At 42.5% G+C, this 22,668-nt stretch overlaps 1 protein-coding gene across 1 annotated transcript in view; it reads right to left on the bottom strand.

The window, feature by feature from the left end:
• The window catches only part of LOC143033939 (uncharacterized), a 43,155-nt gene that overhangs the window by 19,967 nt on the left and 520 nt on the right, over positions 1-22,668 (bottom strand). Inside the window, exon 2 of the mRNA XM_076199621.1 lies at positions 12,855-12,920. Within this exon, the coding sequence (XP_076055736.1) occupies positions 12,855-12,899 (45 nt within the window). The 5' untranslated portion in view covers positions 12,900-12,920. The remainder of the gene's footprint in view (positions 1-12,854; positions 12,921-22,668) is intronic.

Here is a 22,668-nt window from a genome sequence, read left to right as displayed (position 1 = left end):
GGTGCTGTTCATTACACCGGAAAATTTTCAGAATAAGGACCACCGCATTTATTTTGAGCACTTAATTAATGGAAGTAACGGAACAAAATATGAAGAGAAAATTTAAAGTTTTGCATTGTAGACTTTGCTGTGTGCATTTGGGGAAAACACTAGAAAAAAATCATAATATGAATACGACGTAAATCAACAAAAACACAAAATTTCCCCAGATTTGCCCCTAAACAAACTAAAATTCCCTCATCTATAGACAAATTCCCTGGAAATGGGAGAGCTGCCCGCGAGGCAGTGGCAACGGCATCGAGGGTGGGGGTGGGATGAGGTGGGGTGTGGGAACTCAGCCAGGCAGCCCTCTCCATCCACCCCCCCACTCCCTACTCCACACCCAGTCTCTCTTCCTCTCCATCCATTTTACCTCCCTACTCTCCACTGCATCTTAATCCGTTCCTCTCTTCCTCCCTTCGGTCCTCCTTACTCTCACTCTTCACCTACACCTCCCTCCCTGATCTTCTTTCCAGTCTATCTCCCTCCTTCATTCCTACTTTCTCGTCTTTACCTGTACTTCCCTTCTTCCATCTCTTACTCTCCCTTTCGCTCCTCCCCAACCTACTCTACTGCCACATCCTGCATTTGTTTTCCTATCGTCACTTTAGATTCTTCTCCAGATTCTCTTTTTTTCCCTTTCTCCTATCCACATTCCCAAACTCTCCCTTCCTCCACTTTCTTTCCTCCCACGCTCTCCTCTTCCTGCCCTCCTCCTCCTCCTCCTCCTCCTCCTCGTCTTCCTCCTCCAGATACCCTTCATTGCCTTAATGCTGTGCGCAGGCAACTTACACCCACACGACTCCATCAGTTTCCTTGACAGCGATGCCAATTCTCGCGGTGGTGGTGATAGAAGTGACAATGTTGGTGATAGTGGAGGTAGTGGTGATTGTGGTAGTCGTGTTCCTGGTCACTGAGGTGGTAATGGGGGTGCTTAGGGGTGGCGGTGGTGACGGCAGAGTTGGTGATGGTGGCGCCAGCCACGTTAGCTGTGGTGTGGCATTGTTGTTGTCGTCGTCGTCGTTGTTGTCGTTTTTCTGCCAGCGAGAGCGCTTCCCTGCCTTCGTTGTTGTTCTTTGATTCTTGCGGTGCCGTCCATTTCGACGACGTTGATAATGACAGTATCAGCGGCGGCGACCATCACCATCACCGTCCGTTCGACTCTCACTCCACATGAGTATGGATAGATTGGTGAAGTCCCACTTTCGTCCCCATACACTTTCCTTTGTGAACGCCTCTTCCTCCTACTCTTCTTCCTCATCCGCTTCATCCTTCTCTCTCACCTTCTACTCCTCCTCCTGGCGAGCATCGGCTTTAGATCATTGCTGGGTGATTATTTGAGCTGAGACGGGGTCTCGCTCTTGTGGGACCCCTTTCAGACTAGGGTTCTTTGCACTCACAGTATGAAGATATTGTGTCTCGTCGCCGATAACTCATCACACCGTAGAGGTGGCCAAGGAGATTTTTAACCCATTCAACTCCGATGACAAGATGTCTTGTCATTTGGTCAAATAAAACAAAAAATCATAAAACACAAAAATGTTTGATCAAACACCAGAAAAATATGACGTCAATCCTCGCTTCGCTCGCAGCGAAGCGAGGACTGACGTCATATTTTTCTGGTGTTTGATCAAACATTTTTGTGTTTTATGATTTTTTGTTTTATTTGACCAAATGACAAGACATCTTGTCATCGGAGTTGAATGGGTTAAGGAGGGCAGTAGAAAAGGAGGGATAATAGGAAAAATAAATAAATAAATAAATAACCGGTTTTCTTTTCTGGGTGGAGATTAGTCCCCAATTTTAAAATATTTTGCGTGACTCTGGTCCGTAGGGGGTGTCACACAAGTCCTTAAATGATTGACCGTTTAAACTTATATAGTCAATGCCCCATAATATGAGGAAACAACGGCCAGCGCGCTGCGGTAGTGAGTGGACTTTACCTTGATACTAACCACGTGTCTCAATCACTTCTTGCGAGCAAGAGTGAGTGTTGTTCTGGGCTAATCGTAGGCGGCTTTATCCAGCTGTGTGATGCCCCTCCCGTTCAGAGGGGTGCTTACTTCGATGTTTCCTTTTGTTATGGTCGTCGCAAGGCTATTTTATTCGTTTGCACGTGATCCCTTTGGAAACGAAGGGGCTAATTTACGTCGATGAAAATATCTACATTTCCTATGATGAAGGTTCCCGTTTCTTCGAGATCGACCAAGGACGTGAGGGTGTGTGGGGGGGGGGGTTGAGGGGGTTGAGGAAGCTTCTATCTGCAGCGCGCCTTCTGAACGACGTCAAGGAGGCCAACCTTTCTCGTTTTTTTTTTTTTTTTTTTTTTTTTTTTTTTGCCAAGTTCCTGAGCTCCTTAGCAGATGAGAGACTCTTCTCTCTCAAGTGGATTAAGGTGGGTTCTTCTTCGTCCTCTAGTTTATTCTGTTTTTTTTTTTTCCCTCTTTTTCGTCTACGTGTATTGTTGTTGCTACTGCTGCTCTTGTTCCTCCTTCTCCTCTTCCTCCTCCTTCTCCTCTTCCTCCCCCTCGGCCGTGTTTCGGGCTCTTCCAGATGGTCTTATGGTCTTCCCTGTGGTCTTTGATCAAAAAGTTTTGTTATGGCGGAGCGGAGGTTGAGGAGCCTCGACCGTGGAGGCAGCAACATCGGCTGCAGCTGTTGTTCTTCTTCTTCGCGCAATTGTCGAGTCATTTGCAGCAGCTCTCTTCTTGTTTCGCTTTTCGTCGCCTCTCTTCTTACGAACTCACATTTATTTGTTTATTTATTTATCTGTTTATTTATTCATCTAACTATTTAATAATTTATTCGTTTATTTATTATTTGGGTTAGGTTGAGTGAGTGCCTTGGCTGGCTACCTCCCTTAGAAGTGGGAAAAGGCTCTTAATAGATAAATTTATCATTGTTTTCTTACTCTCGTTAAGTGTTTGTTGCTTAAGATCAAAAACGAAATTTTTCCTTTTTTCAATACTGGAAGGGACTGAATCAAGAAGGGCTACTGAAGGGCTTAATCGAGACAGAACCCTTCGCTCTCGAGGGAAGGGTTGCCACAGAGCCGAATAAAATCACCCGGCGGCAGAACAAGAAAGAGTGCCACCCGGTACGGAAGGGCTTGAAGCCGTCCAAAGTGAAGGACAAGTCCGTTCCTTGACGTTTCTGTGACGTCATTCTTCTGAAAGGAAATGACGTCATAATTGAAGAAATGACGTAGAAACGCGAGACAAAGATCATCAAAGTAATTAAATGAGATTGAACTCCGAACATATTGTTCTTGACTGAATGCATCTTGTTTGTGGTGCAAGTCATCGATATAATGATTTCCAATTCTGTAACTACCATAACCACTTTATTTAGCGTTTCAGAACCTCAGTGAATGTGTGTATGTATGTGTGTGAGAGAGAGGGGGGGGGGAGATCATAAAAACATGAGAATGAAGGAGACTGCAAGAGACCAAAAGGCCTACACTAGGCAGTTCCATGTCCATTACCACCAATCATGCCTGTCCATAAAGTTATCTAGTCTTCTTTTTCAACAATAAATTTCTTCAGCGACCGCTACATTGTTACTAAGTCTATTCCATTTGTTAACAATTCTGTTGGCAAAACAGTTCTAACCTATTTCCTTCTTGTATCTAAAATTGTCTAATTTAGATAAATTACTGCGAGAAAGGAGGGGAAGGGGATCTCTGGGACCGAATGTCAGACCCTCGGGGCCGTATCTTCAAGCAGGGGTGAGGGTGTTATTGGGCTTTGGTTGCGAGCTACGTGAAGACTATCACATTACATATCTTATCTGAGAGATCTAGGGAAGAAACCGAGGACCGGTGCCGGTTACCCCGGGGCCACGGGACTTCCGGTTTTGAATAAAGAAACGCGAGGCGACGACGGCAACTGGTCCGTTGCGACCGTTATTTTCGGTTATAATCGTTACCCCGTCTTCACCGTCGTTATATCACAAACACCAGCGCGTTACTGTTCTTGCTGCCGTATCACATCTGTTACCATCAGCGTCATTTTGTCTTTATCATCGTCGGCAATTACAACAATTATTGTCTCTTACCCCCGTGCGGACTCGTTCCCGGCTCATGAATAAAAAGACCCGGGTTTTTATCTTAATGACTCTCGGTGATTGTCATTTGCCTTGGCTGTCCGAGCATCCAGGGTAAAGGTGAAGGCTTTGGGCGTGGACGAGTTCCTGGCATGTGTTCCTCATATCTTTCTTCAGCGGCCTGTTGCTGCTGATGACGCTCTTGAGAATGATGCAGCCAACGTACGCGAACTCCTTCTCATACTCGACGATGCACAGTTGGCAAAATACCCGTCTGGTCCGGTCCCCCTATAGGCTAGTAATACTTCTTAACCCTCAGGGGGTTCTGAAATAAATTCCAGGTGTTGGAAAAGTTTATTCCTCGTATTCGTAGGAATACAGCAGCTGTAGTCCCTGTAAGTAGATGTATAGCCACTGCTACGCTGCCTAGACCCGACTACAGGTAGGCATTGGGGTCGAAAAAAAAATAGAATCAAACTTGGAGTTCAGGATCATACGCTAGGAGGAGGTGCCGAGTAACTGTGATCGGAGTTGTGATCACCTTTGCCCTATCATGCGCCTTTAGGGAATGTTACTGCAAGTCGTTTCTAGGAATCGGGGATAAGTGCGGGACTCGAACCCCCGACTGGGAGAAGGATGCGAGACCCTCTGTTGGTACAATGTGAAAGGTGTGACAACAGCGCCAGTGTGGTCACGAATCTGGTGATACAAGTGTTATTAAACACGAACACTTTAATCTGTTCCTTTCGCATTTACCCGCAGGTAAAAGCTACAATGATGCCACGTCCTCCCTCTTAGGCTACAGAAGCACCTGAACCGCGCGGTAATGCTGGCGACTGTACGTGCAGTCCCCGACGGGGCTTACGACCAAGGTCGAAACAAGAACAAGTCAGTCCACTCCGAGAATAAGATTGAACCCTGTGACGTCATGGGAAGGCAGGGAAGGTGCTTAGCAGCCTAGAGTTACACTTCTAAGAATGAATTTGTGAGTCAAGTCACTCGACTGTAGCGCCTCCACGTAGCGTCACATCATAACACATACACAAGCACGTGCGCACATACATGCATACGTACATACATTCATCCATATATGCATACAGCCACATACACACATGCGCTCGCGCGCGCACACACACATACCCAACTCGTGGCGCAGTTGGTAGAGTTCCCGGCTGCCATTACAAAGGTCACAGCATTACCCATAGATCGGTCATACGAGCTCTGAGCTCTCTTCTGAGAGGGAAATAGCTGTCGATCACGAGTCCAGCACATGATCCAAAGACCAAGGTGAATACACACACACACACACACACACACACACACACACACACACACACACACACACACACACACACACACACACACAACTCGTGGCGCAGTTGGTAGAGTTTCCGGCTGCCACTACGGAGGTCCGGGTTCGAATCCCGCCCAGGGCTGAAATAATTTCAATATCGCTGGGCTGCAGGTTGTTACTCCAACTCTCGTGGGCGGGGTGTTGGATGTGTGCGTGCGTGTAAGGTCACAGCATTACCCATAGATCGGTCATATACGAGCTCTGAGCTCTCTTCAGGGAGGGAAATATCTGTCGATCAAGAGTCCAACAAGTGATCCAAGACCATGATGAATTACACACACACATACACACGCATACACACACGCGCGCGCGCGCACGCACGTACACACAAAAACTGGGCAGCGTTGCCACATCTTGTCACGAGTTGCTCAAGGTGAGATACCTTCGAGCTGAAGCGGCGTATTTGGACTGAGGTTTACCGGCGCTTCTATCCTTGTAAACAGTCTCTCTCCATGGAGGCGATTGTAAACAAAAAGGACATCTCTCTCTCTCTCTCTCTCTCTCTCTCTCTCTCTCTCTCTCACGCTCTCTCTCTCCCTCTCGCTCTCTCGCGAGTACAGTAACGCACTGTTTACATTATGTGGCGAAAATTAAACAGTAATATTGGCCTGAAGAATGGTGGACCTCGGCTTGAACAGGACCCTCGTGGATCGAGACCCCCGTGCGGGCCGAAGATCTCGTCCTTAACTAAAGGAAGCGAGACCAAATAAGGTCCAATACTAATACTCTTCAATGGATGACGGATAGGCTGAAGATCGAAATCGGAATAAAAAGAGGGTTTTACCCCAGAATGAAAAAAAGGGAAACACACCTTAAATCTAAATATAACAATACGGGCAGACTGATTAAGAAGAACAGGCGCACAGCGAAACGTTACTACGAAATTAAGGTTGCCAGATAAGCGAGATCCAACCCAAAGGGATTCTTTCATCTCCACAGAACAAAAAATAAAGGATAGGCCAAATTAAATATGACGAAGATGTCATGATAGATTCGGAGGAAAAAATGAGAGGCAAACAAATATTTTCTCACGGTGTTTACAAAGCAGAAGTTAGATATGGTATCTGACCGCGACATGATTTTTAGTGGGGATGAAAGAAGTAAACTAACTAACATCAGCATTAATAAGGTAGAGGTAGTCAAACAGATTGATAGACTTAAAGCTACAAAATCTCCGGGTCCAGACAATTTTTTTCCCAGTGTTTAAAGAGCATAAATTTGAAATATACGACCAGTTGACACTGGTTTTGTACCTATTGACTGGGGGTAGGCAAACGTTATTACTGTTTTCAAACAGGGAGATTATCTATATGCAACTACGGGCCAATTAGTTTGACACCAGTTATAAGTAAAATGCTTGAATCAATAATAGTTAATAAAATCAGAAATCACATCTCCAAGGGTAAGTCATGTGTAACTAATCTTTAAGGATTCAGATAACAATGGTAGTTACGATGTTATTTACTTATACTTTAGCAAAGCGTTCAACAAGGTGCCCCACCAGAGACTACTAAATAAAGTCAAAGTCCATGTCATAGGAAGAAAAGTGTTCGAATGGATTAGAGTTTGGATCAGTGACGGAAAACGGCGGTATAGGTATAAAATCTTAATGGGGGAGTGTTTCTAGTGGAGTTCCTTAGGGCTCTGTTTTTGGGTTCCTTATTGTTCATTATGTATATAAACAACATGGACAATGGGATATGTTAGTAATTTTGCGGACGACACTAAAATAGGACACCTAATTAGGTCAGGAGAAGACGCCAAGATTCTGCAGGAGGATCTTAACATGGTCGGTGAAATGGCAAATTGACTTCAATATGTCAAATTGCAGCATGTTAAACGTAGGTTTACTCAACCCAGAAAGCAGGTATAACTTAGATAACACTTTTTTGACAAAACTGAGTGCAAGAGAGAATTGGGAGTTCTAGTGAGTCCTGACCTTAAATTCAGGAAACAGTGCATTAGCGCCAGGAATAGAGCTAATAGAGCATTAGGTTTCATTTGCTAGGACGATTACGAACAAAAGTGCAGAAGTAATGATCAAACTTTATCTGGAGTTAGACCCATTCTTGACTATGCGGTACAGTTTTGATCTCCTTATAGAATAGATAGCAATTCACTAGAATCAGTACAGAGGAGAATGACCAAAATTATACATGGGGTTAGAAATTTACCTTACGAGGGCAGGCTTAGACACCTTAATTTACGCTCTCTGGAAAGACGCAGAGTACGGGGTGATCTAATAGAGGCGTTCAAGTGGATCAAAGGCACTAAAATAGGTGACGCAAAGGTCATGATATTAAGACAACAGGGTAGAACTTGCAGTGATGGATTTAGATTTGACTAATTTAGGTTTAAGAAGGAAATGGACAAAAATTGGTTTATGAATAGTGTGGTCAACGAATGGAATAAACTTAGAAACCATGTTGTGAGCGCTGTTTTGAGAAAAAGAAAAATTTATGGATAGGGATGACAGGCGGTAATAGACATGGAACTGCCTAGTGTACGCCTTATGGTCTCGTGTAGTCTCCTTCATTATGTTCTTATAGCAGCAGCAGCTTATCGGAAAGCCCCAAAGTCGAAGATTTTTTTCTTCTTGTGATGCTCTCGTTTGTAAGTCGCAGTCTATTGAATTTCCGTTTTTCATGACACTCGTTTTAGGCATTAATTCTTATCGTATTTCTGCAGTTCTTTGAAATATATAGATGAATATATATATATATATATATATATATATACATATATATATATATGTGTGTGTGTGTGTGTGTGTGTGTGTGTGTGTGTGTGTGTGTGTGTATACAGTATAAATATATAAACTATGTGTATATATATATATATATAAATATATATATATATAAATATATATATATATAAATATATATATATATATATATATATATAATATACGAATATGCACGTATATAAATATGTACATGTGTATTATCATATAGTCGTATTGGAGAACCCAGGGAGAAATATATGTAAGCCGTGGGTCTACTGCAGCGGGGCCAGTCGGAGGCGACCAGTTCATCCTTGAGTCTTCACCATGACTCGGGAGGTGGATGGAAGGTCAAGAGGATAAGGTCGAAGGGCTCATAGAGGGAGGACGAGGGAGAGGAAAGTATTAAATATATATATATATATATATATATATATATATATATATATATATATATATATATATATATATATATATATATATATATATATATATATATATATATATATATATATCCCATTCCCTTTCGTACCGGGTGGCACATTTCCTTGTATACCAACTGTGGTCACTGGCCTCACCTGGAGGTCCTGCCCCGAGGGGCTGGGACTCGGTCTCCGAAGTGGACCTAAGATCTCTATCAGCTTTTACCGTGTTCCCTCTATATTTTCACACATGGCGAACTGACAACCGACAAATGCTCTCCTCGCCTATCACTTTCTGCTGGTGATATAGAAACAGTCCCACACTAGCAATACAACACATAAAACCGTTCAAAGTTTCTTCCCGGAGAGGCCTACGGGAGGGCCCGAGGACCGTCACCGGTTGCTTTGGGACTGCGGGTTTTCAATCTGTGACACTTGAGGCAATAGTTGTTCATGTTATCGAATGTTATTGTTATTGTCATTGTTTTCATTTTTATTGTCATTGTCATTGGTATTGTAATTGCCATTAATACTCTTACAAAGGATTACAAAGGAGGAGCCTGCCGACAGGGGACCTTCTGGTCCATAACTAGGTCGGATGCGAAAAAGTATATAATAATGATAAATAGATAGATAATCTGATAATATAAATAATAATAAATAAAATAAATAAATAGATAGGTAAAGTTAGATAATACACAAAGAGGTAAATAATAAAAGATAATAAATGGACAGATAAATAATAATATATAACAATCAAATCAATAATAATAAACAGACAAATAATAAACAAGCAAATAATATAAAATTAATAGCAGTCATTACAGCATCTTAGTTAAGTGTTTATCTAAACGAATCTTAAAGCTTCGAACTGAGCTACATTGCACTATTTCTGCAGGAAGTTTATTCCATTCATTAACTACATGGTTGTCAAAGTTGTTTCTACCCACTTCCAAATTAAATCTATTTCCTGGCAGTTTGAGACCATTATTTCTTGTCAGATTCTCATTCAGTGTGAAAATTTTGTCACTTTTTATGTTGTCATTTCCGTTTAGAATCTTAAAGACCTGTATCAAGTCACCTCTGAGTCTGGTTTTTTAGGGGAAATAGATTCATATGTTCTAGTCGACTTTCGTATGATTTATTTTGTGGCTCGCCGTTGTACTTTTTCCAATATGTTAATGTTTTTAATGAGATTCGGTGACCATACGAAACCAGCATATTCCAAATGTAGACGAGCTAGCGATTTATATAGCTTGTTAATGAGAGATGGACTTTTGAAGTCAAAAGATCGCTCAACCAGTCCTAGAATCTCATTTGCTTTTTCAGAGGCTGAAATACACTGCTTAGATGATTTGAGATCGTTACTGATAATTACGCCGAGATCCTTTTTACTATCCACTTTGTTAACGAATTTCCACATAACTTGTAATCTTACTTACTGTTATTTTTACCTATGTACATAATTTTGCATTTACTGTACTTGTGTTAAATTTCATTAGCCACTTTTCAGACCATTGCTGTAGTTTATCTAAATATTCTTGAATATCTCATTGGTTTAAGTGACTATTTGCCATTCCGCACAGTTCTTTATCATCAGCAAATTTGGAGACAATAGATTTCAGTCCGTGATCTATATAATTTATATATATCATGAAAAGAAATGGACCAAGAGCGGAACCCTGAGGAACCCCACTCGTTACAGTTTTCCATCTAGAAGTTTTGACATTTAGAACAACTCTCTGTTTTCGATCGTTTAACCAATTATTAGTCCAATTTAATAGGCTATCACTTATTCCGTGTGAAGCTAATTTAGTAAGTAGTCTTTCGTGGGGGACGTTATCAAAAGCTTTTGCAAAGTCTAGATATATTATATCTATATTGTTTCTTTTACCATAATTCGAGGTAACTGCGTTGTAGAATTCGAGTAAGTTAGTCACGCAAGATCGTTTCCGTCCGAATCCATGCTGGCTATCATTCATCAAACATTTGCTTTCTAAATGGTGTTCGATAGCATCTCTGATGATAGTTTCCATAAATTTTCCTACGAGTGAAGTCAAGCTTATAGGCCTGTAGTTATTTGGTTTCTTTTTGTCACCTTTTTTGAATATGGGAGTAACGTTAGCTAGCTTCTATTCTCTTGGGACATCTCCGGATATGATGGATTTCTTGAAAATAATTTCTAATGGAACAACAATCTCATTTTTCATTTCCTTTAAGATTCTTGGATGCCAACCGTCAGGCCCTGGTGTTTTATTAACTTTGAGTTTTTCTATACACCTTTTATTTTTTTCTTTTGTTATATTTACCGTAGTAAGTTCACCCTAGACTTTTCACAGGTTTCAGTTTGGAGTTCACTTTGAGGTGTTTCGTTTACGAATACTGAGCTAAAATAGTTGTTTAAAATATCACATATTCCTTCATTTGAATATTCAAGTTGACCGTCAGCAAATAATAATGGGTCAATATGACTCCTAATAACCTTTTTATCTCTAATGCAACTATAGAATTCTTTGGGATTCTGTTTGGATTTATCAGTGATATTCATTTCGTATTGTCGTTTTCGTTTTTTTTATTTTTATTATTATCTTTTTCTAAATATCTGTATCATTACATAACTGTAATAGTCATTAGATGCACTCGAGCACTTGTATTTCTTATAAACCTGTCTCTTTTTATCAATACTTTCTCAGTTTCTTTGTCAAGCCATTTTGGGCGAGCCTGATTTGGGGGGGGGGGGGCGTCTGTCCTTAAACGGGATGTAAGTATGAATCATCTTAGTAAGTGTATTTTGAAATATTTCCCACATCTGATTTACAGGTCTTTCGCTTAATTTTGCCTCCCAATCTGTAAGCTGAAGCTCCTGACGTAGTCCTATGAACTGAGCTTTACTGAAATCGGGTATTTTAGATACACAAGTATCTGTTCTATTTTTTTCGAAGTTTGAATCTAAGTTGTGATAATTCATTGCAATGGTTTCACCAACTTCTACACCGGTTATCGTGCTTTCGCAGCTAGTGATCAATAGATCGAGTAAATTTCCATGTCTTGTACTGAACTAAGTAATTATCACCGAGAAAATATATCAAGCGACTACCTACAGTATATGGCCATGTTCATGGGTCATCCAATCAATGTCAGTAAAATTGAAATCACCCATTATCAATAAGTCCCGGTTGCAGAAACTAGACAGTTCTTGAAACAACAGCTTGTCGTCTGCTAATGATAATGTTTTTGGCTTATATATTACACCTACATTCATAAACTGGACAAATTTAGACAGTTCTTGAAACAACAGCTTGTCGTCTGCTAATGATAATGTTTTTGGCTTATATATTACACCTACATTCATAAACTGGACAAATTTAGATTTAAGAAGGAAATAGGCAAGAATTGGTTTACTAATAGGGTGGTCGATGAATGGAATAAACTTAGTAACCATGTAGTAAGCGCTGAAACTATCAGTTGTTTTAAAAAACGATTAGACAACTTTATGGATGGGGATGACAGGTGGTGATGGATACGGAGCTGCCTAGTGTAGGCCTTATGGTCTCTTGCAGCCTCCTATATTCTTATGTTCTTATCTTTTGTTCATTTGTTTGGGTTAATTCTACCCACAAACTCTCATATGCATCCTGTTTCACTTTCTCTAAAACACAGACATGGACATTGCTTTTAACGTACAACATAACACCCCTACCTTTCTTGTGGTTTCTATCCTGATAAAAGTGTTTAAATCCCGCAATATCAAGTTCAGCTTCAATCTCTTTACCATCTAACCATGTCTCGGTTATTCCTATCATATCGAGATTTTTGCTTTTGACATAAGCCTGGATTTCTTGGAATTTACTCCTAATACTACGAGCATTAAAGTACATGGTTTTAAAAAACTCATGATTATTTCTTTTTTACTCGTCTTGATTTTCAACATCATGCCTTACATTATAATTTTGTTCTTTATTGACACCTTGGTCTATATTGACATTTGGTCCTTTATTGTCATAATTATTGTTATTATCATTGTCCTCGTTATTGTCATTGTTACTCTCATTATCATAGTTATTATCATTATCATTGTCCTCGTTATAGTCATTGTTACCCTTGTCATAATTATTGTTGTCATTATTATTGTTATCGTTATTGTCATTGTTACTCTTATTGTCATATTTTTTTTGTCATTATTATTATCATCATCGTTATTGCCATGATTGCTTTTGTCATTAATTATCAATTGTTATTAATTAATTGTTATTAATTATTAGAGAGAACGTACCGCCTTCTTGGCCAGCTCCCTGAGTTGTCTCATGGCGTCGTGCATGACGTCGACTTAATAACCATCCTAGAAATTAGAAAGAAGTAAAACAAATGAGTGAATAAATGAATGCATGGATAATTATAATATTAACATAAATCTTAATTGTGATGATGATAATTGTAACAATGATGATAAATATGATCATGGTGATGATAATTATTATATTGACAATCATAATTGATCATGATGGTAATAATCCTGTAATAATGATGATAATGATAAAATGATAACGACGACGAAACTGAATAGACTCGTTTGGCGTCAGAAAAAAAAGCGCCCCAGACGATGACGAGTCCCGTGGAGGTGATTCTCTCCGACGTCATCCAGGCCACTATTACGAGCAATTATCAGTAGAACACATTCTCTCTCTCTCTCTCTTGTAGACTGTAACGTAAATGGTGTGATCGTTTGTGACTCCCAACCAGCTCTACACGCCCTCTCCTCACCCAGACCCAACTACTATCGTGTTGTACAGGCCATACTGACCCAACTCGCCGTTGTTCATGAAGCATCTATGGCCGTATCTCTCATATGGGTGCCTTCACACGTCGACCTTGCTGGCAACGACACGGTGGACCGTATTGCCAAAGCAGCTTGTGCCTTCGTCTTAGACAACGAACGCGTAGTACCCTCTCTCACATGCCTCAAAAACAGAATACACGCAGCCACTCACACCATAACAACACGCCGAAGGGATGCGGAACGAGCCACCAGTGTCTCCATTCAACACCACGACCACTTCCTACCCAGCCGCCACAAGTATCGCCGACGCGGACCCATGGTACGGAGACACAATGTTGTCAGTGCTCGGCTCAGACTCGGATATCGACCTGTGTGGCAAATATCCCAGGCGGAAGATATGCCACATTACTCATCATGCAGGCTGTGTAACCGCCCTAACGCCAACACTCTTGAACATTACTGTCTCCAATGCCCCATTGTGACAGACAGTATTCCACAGAGACAAGACGTGATAACTGTATGTAAATATTTACTTAGTGACGACAACTTAGATACACTCCTAGCTCGCCACCCCCATTTTGGGGGATTTTGATTGTTAAATCCAATCATACCTCCTTTTGTATCTCTTTACATAATACTATGACTAATATACTATTGTTTGTCGCCCTCAGAAGCAATGAATTTATTAAACGGTGGACCATCTTGGTAAGGCAGCCTATACCTACGTCATGGACGTCACGCGCAATGCTCACCCTATCATGCCTTAAAACAAGATACGAGTACACGCAGCCACTCATGCCATGTCAACACACCGAAAGATGCGGAACGGTCTACCGATATCCCCATACGACCACCTCCTACCCAACCGTCACAAGTAACGCCGACGCAAGACCATGGTACGAAGGCACAATAATGTCAGTGCTCGGCTCGGACTTGGGAGTCGACCTGTGTGACGGGGCTCCCAGACGGATGATATGCCACGGTGATCACCGTGCGGGCTGTGTAACCGTCCTAACACGAACACCCTTGGTATTATTGTCTCCAGTGACCCATAGTGACAGACAATATTCCCCGGAGACGGGGCATGATGATTGTATGTAATACTTACATAGTACCACTATCTCGCCATCACCATTTCGGGGGATCCTGAATCATTATTGTATTATGTCTTCATTTAAAGAATGTGTGTAATATATGACATGTCCTCTAACACAATGCTGTGATAGATGTACTATTGTTTGCCGCCCACGGGCGTAATAAATTTATTAAAACAAAATCTCTCTCTTGCACACACACAATATAAAATACCGCACGACAACGGCGCGTGATTGTCCACTTGGATAGAAGCGCTGGTAAACTACAGCTCATAACAACAACAACTCTCTCCTCTCTCTCTCTCAGTGATCCAAGACCATGGTTCACCATGGTCTTGGATCAAATGTTGGACTCGTGATCGACAGCTATTTCTCTCCCGAAAGAGAGCTTAAAGCTCATGTATGACCGATCTATGGGTAATGCTGCGACCTTACACGCACACGCATCCCAAACGCCCCGCTAACGAGAGTTGGAATAACAACTCGCAGCACAGCGATACTGAAATTATTTCAGCCCTGGGCGGGATTCGAACCCGGACCGCCGGAGTGGCAGCCGAGAACTCTAACCATTGCGCCACAAGGTGTGTGTGTGTGTGTGTATATGTGATTCAGCATGGTCTTGGATCACGTGTTAGACTCGTAATCGACGGCTATTTCCCTCCCGAAAGAAAGCTCAGAGCTCATATATGACCGATCTATGGGTAATGCTGCAACCTTACACGCACACATACACACAACTCCCCGCCCACGAGAGTTGGAGTTACAACTCGCAGCACAGCGTTACTAAAATTATTTAAGCCCTGAGCGGGATTCGAACTCGGACCTCCGTAGTGGCAGCCGAGAACTCTAACCACTGCGCCATGAGGTGTGTGTGTGTGTGTGTGTGTGTGTGTGTGTGTTTGTGTGTATGTGATTCACCATGGTCTTGGATCACACGTTGGACTCGTGATCGACAGTTATTAACCTCCCGGATGAGAGCTCAGAGCTCGTATGACCGATCTATGGGTAATACTGTGACCTTACACGCACACACACACTCAACTCCTCGCCCACGTGAGTTAGAGTAACAACTCGCAGCACAGCGATACTGAAATTATCTCAGCCCTGGGCGGGATTCGAACTCGCACAGCCGTAGTGGTAGCAGAGAACTCTAACCACTGCGCCACGAGGTGTGTGTGTGTGTGTGTGTGTGTGTGTGTGTGTGTGTGTGTGTGTGTGTGTGTGTACGTGTGTGTGCATGCATGCGTGTGTGGTTGTGGTGCCCTGTTTATCTAATTGTTTTTAACAAATTGTTCTATTTCTGGATGAAGATATACCCGTGATAAGCTGCCTCCCCCCCCCCGACCCCATGCACGTCGCGCACCCTAATCCCAATCAACGCCGTCCCCAATCCCAATCCTCAATATCTTCATGAAAATCAGACGATTAAGAAACGATCCCGGATCGCATGAACCAGTTCACCGCTGACGGGTTGTTATCAAAAGTCGTAGGTAGCATTTGAATGATACCTCTATGGACCACAATCCCGCAGTTGCCTTATGATTAAAGACTCATCTCCACTTTATTTTTTACATTTTATTTATTTATTTTTGTGATTTTTTTTTTTTTATTACTTGTGTATCGATAGAAAAGGAACATCGACCCCGCTCAGGGGATCATTTCCGAGAGAAAATACCCAGATTGGACGAGGGCGTGGGGACGTCCACAGTCGTAGTTACGAGTATGTCAAATCAACCGCATCTGCCTGGAAACGGTGAGGATAGGTCGGGACTCTGCCTGGAAGCTTGCCAGGGATGATTTTCTGAGCTGGGGAGAAGGGGAAATGTAGCGATGCGATGTCGTGGTGTTTGGCCTCATTTTTTTTTTTCCCTTTAGTTATGATTTATTAAGGAAATAAGAACATAAGAATGAAGGAGACAGCAAAAGACCATAAGGCCTACACTAGGCAGCTCCGTATCTATCACCACCTGTCATCCCCATCCATAAAGTTGACTAATCGTTTCTTAAAACAACTGATAGTTTCAGCGCTTACTACATGGTTACTGAGTTTATTCCATTCATCGACCACCCTATTAGTAAACCAATTCTTAACTATTTCCTTTTTAAATCTAAATTTGTCCAGTTTATAACCATTACTGCGAGCCTTGCCCTGTTGTTTTAATATGATGACCTTGTTTGCATCACCCTTGTTAAATCCTTTGATCCACTTGAACACCTCTATTAGATCACCCCGCACTCTGCGTCTTTCCAGAGAGTGTAAGTTAAGGTGCCTAAGCCTCTCTTCGTAAGGCAAATTTCCGATTTCCATGTATCATTTTGGTCATTCTTCTCTGTACTGATTCTAGTGAATTGATGTCCATTCTGTAGGACGGAGACCAAAACTGTACCGCATAGTCAAGGATGGGTCTAACTATCGCTAGATAGAGTTTAATAATTACCTCTGCACTTCTATTCGTTACCGTCCTAGCAATGAAACATAATGCTCTGTTAGCTTTATTCCTGGCGCTAATGCACTGTTTCCTGGTTTTAAGGTCCGGATTCACTAGAACTCCCAAGTGTCTCTCGCACTCAGTTTTCTCTAAAAGCGTGTTATCTAAGCTGTATCTATTTTCAGGGTTGTGTAGCCCTACGTTTAACACGCTACACTTAGAGATATTGAAGTTCACTTGCCATTTCACCGACCATGTGAACAATTTGTTAAGATCGTCCTGCAGAATCTCTGCGTCGTCTCCTGACCTAATTAGGCGTCCTATTTTAGTGTCGTCCGTAAAATTACTAACATCACTATTTATCCCGTCGTCTAAGTCGTTTATGTACATAATGAATAACAAGGGACCCAAAACTGAGCCCTGGGGGACCCCACTAGTAACATTGCCCCACCTATATTTTACTCCATTTATGGTGACCCGCTGTTTTCTGTTACTAATCCAATCTCTAATCCATTCTAACACTTTTCCTCCTATGCCATGGGCTTTGATTTTATTTAGTAGTCTCTGGTGTGGCACCTCATCGAACGCTTTGCTAAAGTCAAGGTAAATAATATCGTAATTATCATTGTTATCTGACGCCTTATATACTTTAGTGTAAAAGGATAGAAGATTAGTCACACATGACTTACCCTTGGAGAAACCATGCTGTGAATCACGAATTAAACTATGTCTTTCGATGTGTTCTCTGAGTCTATTTACTATTACTGATTCAAGCATTTTTCCTATAACCGATGTCAAACTGATTGGCCTGTAGTTGCATAGACGATCTATCCCCCTTCTTAAAAACAGGAACAACGTTTGCTTGCCTCTAAGCAGTAGGCACAAAGCCAGTGTCTACTGATTTATTAAATATTTCAGTTAACTCGTCGCAGATTTCAAATTTACACTCCTTTAGCATTCTCGGAAAATTTTTGTCTGGACCCGGGGATTTTGTAGCTTTAAGTCTTTCAATCTGCTTGACTACTTCTACTTCACTAATGCTGATATTAGATAGAAATGCGTTGTCATGGAAACGTGCACTTTCTTAGAAACTCACTAAGAAAGAAAGTAAAAAATAAAAGGAAAGTAATTTTTATGAAAATAGAGGTCTCGTAGATACTGTTCACGCTATGGCAAGATTCCTGGAGGTGCACACGATCATGTTTTTGTTTGTACACACACACACACACACATACACACACACACACACACACACACACACACACACACACACACACACACACACACACACACACACACACACACACACACACACACACTCTCTCTCTCTCTTTCACTCTCTCTGTCTCTCTCTCGTGGCGCGGTGGTTAGAGTTCTCGCCGTCCATTACGGTGGTCCGGGTTCGAATCCCGCCCAGGGCTGAAATAATTTTAGTATCGCTGCGCTGCGGGTTATTACTCCAACTTTCGTGGGCGGGGAGTTGGGGGTATGTGTGCGTGTAAGGTCACAGTATTACCCATAGATCGGTCATACGAGCTCTGAGCTCTCATCCGGGAGGTTAATAACTGTCGATCACGAGTCCAATACGTGATCCAAGACCATGGTGAATCACACACACGCACGCACGCACGCACGGGCAGGGACGCACATACGCAGTTTGTTCTTGCTTGTTCGAAGAAAGTACGAGACATGTCAACCAGATTGGATGTGATGACGGTTGACAAAAGAAGTCTCGGCGACTGTCGCACCAGCGGACGGGCGGGGGGACGAAGTTCGAACCCCACCGCTGAGTAGGCAAGGTGAGGTGAGGGGGGGAGGTGCCACGGAGATGAATGAAATCGCCAAGCGGCAGAGATAATGAGAAGAAATAGTGCCACCAGGTACAGAAGGGCTGAGTCGTTCGATCTCGGAGTGGGTCGGGTGCTGCCACGAAGATGAATGGAATCGTTTGCCGGCAGACAGGCACAAGGGAGGAAAGGGCCACCCGGCAGGGAAGGGGCTTATACGGCGGAGCACATTGCGCACCACGACGACGATAGCGACGTCGTCGATGGCTCTCAGGAGGACGGTCAGCCCTTCTTTCCTTATCGACAATATTGCGCCATCGCCGCAATATATTGAGGTATTTGATATCGGGAACATCGTGTGTTTGTAATCTGTGGGACAGGGCTGTAAGGAGCCCCGTCTTCGTTAGACAACTGTGAAAGGGAATTTATTGTTGGTGCTGTTTCCCCTGATGTAAAGCTGGTTGGGGGTGGGGCAGAAATAAAGTTATGCTGGTTCAGAGATTAAAAAAGAAAATAATAAATAGATAAATACAGTGGCGTGCCACAGAGGTGAATATAGTAATCTGGTGACAGGTAGTAATAGAAAATGAAAGTGTTATCCAGTATGGAAGAGATCAATGGAGACTTTGTTTTCTCTTTTTTTTCATAAAAAGTGGTGGAAGGGTCCGACACGAGAAAGAAAAAAAGGTAGACAAATGTCCGCTAAATGGATATCTTGAGTACTTTTTTTGGGGGGGAGGGGCGACTTGTTCTCGACCCGCGGCTAACCGAGGCACGGTTTATACATTCCGCGTGAATAGTCAGTCATCCAACAAAGACAGCATGGCGAAACTATTACTTCATGTTTATGGCCGCTGAAGCACGTGGCCGCTGAAGCACGTGGCCACTGAATGTCGAACAAATGGAAATGTGCCCGAGTGACTCAAGCCTGGAGAGAGTGTGTATAGCATTTTTTTTTCGTTACTCAATATAGCTGTCATGGCATATCAAGCCTGTTAACCCACCCCCCTAGCCCCAGTTAATAAAACTGGGTCAATATCCATAATTATTATTTAGGTCAAATTCCTCGAAAGCTTAGCTTTTAGTCTTTGAATAGGAATAATATTTCATTCAATGTCATACACTGTATACAATATTCTACCGCAAAGTATCGCATTTTTCTCTTGGATCACTGATTTTTTTTCTTGTACTACTTGAGAAGGGAGGGGGGGTGAGGGAGTATGTGTGAGAAATAAATTGACGCAGCCCGAAGGGATTTCTCTCCATCTCCATTTCTGGATGAGGAGACGGAAGGGGGTCGCCTATTAAATGAAGCGACCTTGCTGTGGATGTGCTGTGTCTTGCGACACTACTCCTGAACCAGAGCAGTGGACAAGATGCAGGGATGACCCGTCATCCAGGAGGAGCCAAGATAAGAGGGAGGGAAGAGGGTGGAGGGGAGTGGAGTAGTGTTGGGGATGGAATGGGTGGGAGTGGTTTTTGTGCCTTTGTTTTCTGGCTGCCTTCCTTGTATGGAGGAAAAAAACCTTTGGTATATGTATGCAGTTGAGAGAGGCGCACCGTGATGTGAAGCGAAAGTATTACTGCTGGGAGAGTGAAGGCGTGGATGGGGATGCCGCGTCTTACAACGGAAGGAATTGGAGGGCGGTGAGGAGATGCTCCTCTCCCACGCCTAGGCTTAGCCACCTAGCTCTGCGAGTGACGGGTAGTTGAATGCGTGCACACACACGATTAGTTATGTCAATTTATCATTATTTACTAGTCGCCTATTTGTTCATTATTTAACTATAGCTATGCATTTATTTATTCATTCTATTTATCATTATTTATATTATTATATTCTCATTTATTCATTTATCATTATTAATTATTTTTTCTCGCATCCGGCCTAGTTATGGACCAAAAAGTCTCCTGTAGGCATGCTCCGCCTTTGTAATCCTTTGTAAAAGTTCGGATGTGCATAAGTATAAGGTCACAGCATTACCCACTGATCGGGCCATATAGTTATGAGCTCTGAGCTCTCATCCAGGAAGGTGATAGACGTCGATGACGAGGCCAACACGTGATCCAAGATCGTGGTGAATCACATGCATACACAAGAATGTTATAGTGAATGGATTCCCGTAACGTGCGTATTGAGGTGTCTGTGTTCTTGATCCACATGCATCTAGCTTATCGCCGCTCAGATAAACGTGATGGAGACCTATCTGTCTCGATTTTTCGAGGCGTCACGTCCGCACGGAGTGAAAGACTCGTTTGCGGTCTTCGGCTTGAGCGCCACTGCTGCCTCAGAATATATTAGAAAAAAAAACACACACCGCGAGGTATGCATGACGACCTATCACGTCCACGTCGCCGCCGGCGTCTCCGCCGTGATGCTCCCCCTCTTGTCACTCATGTCGAGGACCATTTTCTCCGAGAGGAGAAATCTCCTAAAAACCGCCGACCCTCTCGAGGCAGGCTTGGAGAACCTGGAAGCCACGGGGAACCACGGTAGAGGAGTGCGCGCCCACCGTCACTCCCATAGGCCCGGACGTCGAAGAAATGAGAAATCCTACGGCTCTGAGGGCGTAGCGCCATTCGCAACTTTGATCCAACAGTCCCTACCCCTACTGGTATGGTCACCAGATGGAATATCATTCACCTTGGTAATGCAGTCTGCCTCTTACTCTTATCTATTTATATCTATATCTCTGGTCCGGTCCTAAATGCATAAGTAATCTATACCTGATTATATGATTATATATATATATACATATATATATATATATATATATATATATATATATATATACCGTATATCTATATATATACATATATATATATACATACATATATATACATATATATATACATATATATATATACATATATATATATATACATATATATATATATATATATATATATATATATATATACAGTATATAGACGAGGTCTGTCCGGAAAGTATCCAGCCTTTATGAATATTTGCAGAACTGGCCGTGCGATCCTAACAGAACTTGGTGGACACTGACAGAAGACCTTATTGCGTATGCCTGAGCGGCCATACTCCCATGTGACACCTCATTTACCCGCAAGACATAGTTTAGTAAAGATGTGTACTGTTTGAGCCTCCCGTGGCGCAAAATTCGTCACGCGTCTCCTGACCCGTCAGCAGAAGAAATTTCGTGCTGAAAATTCACAGGACTTGCTTCAAGCTGCTGCAAATGACCCAGATTTCCTGAAACAATGCGACGGTCAAAGAGTACGCATCTTCACTCAAATATGTCTGGAGGGTAAATAAAGTGTTACATGGGAGTATGGCCCTCACACATATGTAGTAGGGTCTTTAGTCAGTGTCCGCCAAGTTCTGTTACTTTCCGGGCAGACCTCGTGTGTGTGTGTATATATATACATATATATATATATATATATATATATATATATGTGTGTGTGTGTGTGTGTGTGTGTATGTATATACACATACGTGTGTACACATCGCACACTCAAAGAAAGGAAAGGAAGCTGGGCATGTTCGAGTCCTGTGTGTGCTTTTGTGCCTGCGTGTGTGTGTGTGTGTGTGTGTCCGTGTGCGCGTGGATGTGTCTACGTCATAACCCGCTTGCTACGATGGCCGGACGGTTTTATTCAGCAGAGGGAAGAGTCCCGTGATGACAGGATTCATACACAAAAACACTTGTGCACTGATTCCCTTGCCACATTCTTGGATCACGTGTTGGGCTCGTGATCGACAGGTATTACTTTCCAGAATGACAGCTCCGATCTCATGGATGGCCATACCAGACTCTTCGTCGTGACCAAGATTCGAACCCGCGCGACTGATCTCTTTAGCAACTGCTAGAAGCAGGCACTTCGGCTGTGCCTCGGCGGGTCTCCGCAAGTCCCCAGGTGCACTGATTGCTACAATCAGTAGTTCTGATACGACAGAAGGCACTGGAAGATCTTCTTCCACCGAAGGATTGGGATGGGGTGCCATGTAGGTGAAAAGAATAGCCTA

This window comes from Oratosquilla oratoria, chromosome 16, assembly GCF_046742065.1.
Source record: "Oratosquilla oratoria isolate Oo_2021 chromosome 16, ASM4674206v1, whole genome shotgun sequence".
NCBI classification, from domain to species: domain Eukaryota; kingdom Metazoa; phylum Arthropoda; class Malacostraca; order Stomatopoda; family Squillidae; genus Oratosquilla; species Oratosquilla oratoria.
The sequence above is the reverse complement of the archived record's forward strand: the minus strand, read 5'-3'. Positions and strand labels throughout refer to the sequence as shown.